The sequence below is a fragment of the Limulus polyphemus genome, unplaced genomic scaffold (genome assembly GCF_000517525.1).
Source record: "Limulus polyphemus unplaced genomic scaffold, Limulus_polyphemus-2.1.2 Scaffold1050, whole genome shotgun sequence".
NCBI lineage: Eukaryota > Metazoa > Arthropoda > Merostomata > Xiphosura > Limulidae > Limulus > Limulus polyphemus.
Window position 1 is genome coordinate 301,570 of NW_013666660.1, and position 2,666 is coordinate 304,235.

At 28.8% G+C, this 2,666-nt stretch overlaps 1 protein-coding gene and 1 long non-coding RNA gene across 8 annotated transcripts in view; one reads left to right on the forward strand and one right to left on the reverse strand.

The window, feature by feature from the left end:
- Positions 1 to 1,195: 1,195 nt before the first annotated feature.
- LOC111086373 overlaps positions 1,196 to 2,666 on the forward strand; it is a 20,207-nt gene continuing 18,736 nt past the window's right edge. The window contains exon 1 of the long non-coding RNA XR_002611095.1: positions 1,196 to 1,281. This is a non-coding gene — a long non-coding RNA (uncharacterized LOC111086373). The remainder of the gene's footprint in view (positions 1,282 to 2,666) is intronic.
- The window catches only part of LOC106461874 (adenosine 3'-phospho 5'-phosphosulfate transporter 2-like), a 52,922-nt gene continuing 51,523 nt past the window's right edge, over positions 1,268 to 2,666 (reverse strand). For 6 of the 7 annotated variants that reach the window (XM_022388954.1, XM_022388953.1, XM_022388952.1 and 3 more), the window contains exon 8: positions 2,020 to 2,399. In XM_022388954.1, the coding sequence (XP_022244662.1) occupies positions 2,231 to 2,399 (169 nt within the window). In that variant the 3' untranslated portion in view covers positions 2,020 to 2,230. Of the gene's footprint in view, positions 2,400 to 2,666 lie in introns of all 7 variants that reach the window. The other variant, XM_013921738.2, reaches the window with a different exon arrangement.

Sequence of the window (2,666 nt, forward strand, 5' to 3'; positions counted from 1 at the left end):
ATGTACAAAGCAACTGTCAGATTTTACTTTAACCTACTACAACAGCTAAGAGTTGCAGTATACTATAACAAACTGCACAGAATTTTTACTGTGATGATTTATACCAACAATGAAATTGAAAGTCTATATTGTCAGTATCACTTCAATGTGATTATACAAGCACATACACTGTTAATTAATCTAATACAAAAGAAATCTGCATTCCGATCTGATAAACACCAAATAAAAGGTCACCTCAATAAAACATTTTCCCAAGTCTTTCTTATTTAGTTCCTTTATTACTTACCACCACAGATACATTGAATTATTTTTTTCCTTAGCAATACAACAGTACAGATATATATATGCAATGTTAATTAAAACAACTAAAGAGAAATAATATGCTAAAAATGAAGCTTATTATTTTGAACAAGACAATACTTCATACTGATGTGAGTGCTTTTGTGTGGTATGCTAACAAGCTGAAAATTGTATAGAAGACTCATTACATGACAATATTTTAAGATTAGGTAAAACTTCATATATAAATCTTTCATTAATAATAACTTTTGTTTCTGTTTTTCAAACATTTAACAGACTTATATGAGTGATGAAAATTTGAAATTATTTATATTAATTATAATTATCATACACTTCCAGAAACATGATCTATTCATGTTGTTGCTTTTCTGTATATCTAACTAAAAAATCTTAAAAATGCAATGCTAAAATTTACTGCTTTTTCATCAGGTGGCTGTCACACATCATTTGTTGTTAAAAGCTCATTTACTAGAAGCAGATTAATAGTTATGTAGTTAATCATACTAGTTTCTCAAGAGCTATTTCGTCATTTGTAAATGAGCTTGAACTCTGACTCAAAGTGCTCTTTTGACCCTCACATAACTAAGATTATACTTAGTTAACAAAACTTTTTACAGCTTTATTTGATAGTTATTTAAATATACTTTGAACTTTGATAAATCATAATGTTATAGAACCAGGAGCAGATTAAAAGATGTTATAAAACAGTTACTGGTGAAGAGCTTGTTTTTATGTATTACACAAGGAACATTGCTAGTCAGCACATGCAATATTGAAACAATTCCATTCCCAGTTAAAGTCATTAAATTATTAATTCCAGGAGCAGATTACAAAATGTTACGTTTTTTTTATGTATTACACAAGGAACATTGCTAGTCAGCACATGCAGTATTAAAACAATACCATTCCTAGTTAAAGTCATTAAATTATTAATGGTGGCTGTGTTATTAAAGGTTCTTTTACAACTCTTCAACAGCAAATGTCTCATAACATTTTGTAATCTGCTTCTGAAGCGCAACAGCAAAAATTAAAATTTAATGACTTTAACTAGGAATGGAATTTTTTTAATGCTGCATTCACTGAATGGCAATGTTCCATGTATAACACATCAAAAAAAACCTCTTAAACAATAACTGTGTCATATAATTTTTTGTATGAAATTTGATTGTTAATTACTATCAGTCAATACAATGATGCTACCAGTTCATACTTTTTTTAACAGGTAATGTCATGATTACTGGCAGATATTACTACAACAATGGTAACTACCTCTTCACACTTATTAACAGAAAATGGGTACATGATTGGTAACACATAATAAACTACTTGCAGAAAACGAATTACTATAAATCCGTGCTTTTTAATGATATAACTTCTGGTAGAATGTTGACACAGAATATTTAACTATTTTTTAATAGAATGATAATCACTAACAGACCATTTTCATTCTAAGGAAGAAACATATAAACAAAATTTCATAAATAAAAATAGGGTTTCTATTAACTTACGATTTATTTCTAAATAACAATGACTAGATAAATATATAATGCTATAATGAAATCAAACTCTGAAACAGAGTTAAAGAGTCATCTCATGATAACAATGTGAGCATCTTATCCGTAACACTAATTATTCTAAAGTACTGTAATATTATCCATTGATAATATAAAACACATTAAAATTTACAACAATTAAACCCATTTTAGTTACTTTTTTAGCAAGATACCTGTTCTGACCTAGTTTAGGTTGTTAATGCCAAGTGTTACTCCCCACCCAAAGGCCTAGCTGAAAAAAAAAAAAACAACGTGTAACAATATTAGTTCCAGATTATTAAAAACTCCTCTTTTAGTAGAACTTCATAGAGAAAAAATATCAATTTCAGTGCAACATGTGCTGAAAGTTGTTGCATTAAAAACTAAAACCTAGAAGTTCAAACAGAGTTCAATTCCTGATCAATCAAATGATATTTTTTGTTAAATCCAAGAACTTGTCCAAAGAGAAGGAAGATTTTATGTTGATGAAAATTCCAGTTGTGTTTCTGTTTACTATGAAAATTCAAGTAGATTCCTAGAAGGATAATTAACCCCGACCACAGATATCTGAAACAGAATCAACCAACAAGTCAGTACAATTTACAATATGGCAAGTTACACAGAAATTTAGTCAAAAACTGAAAAATGACATGAATTTTACACCACATACTAGCACTCTTAACTCTACATTCTCCTATAAAGTATATAAAGCAAATTTCTATATTCCCACCATTTACCAAAACTGTTATTCCTATCTCCCACACCATACCAATAGTATTCTTACTATTCCCAGTCTACCACACACTTAAATATTATTCCTATTTCCATAATCTT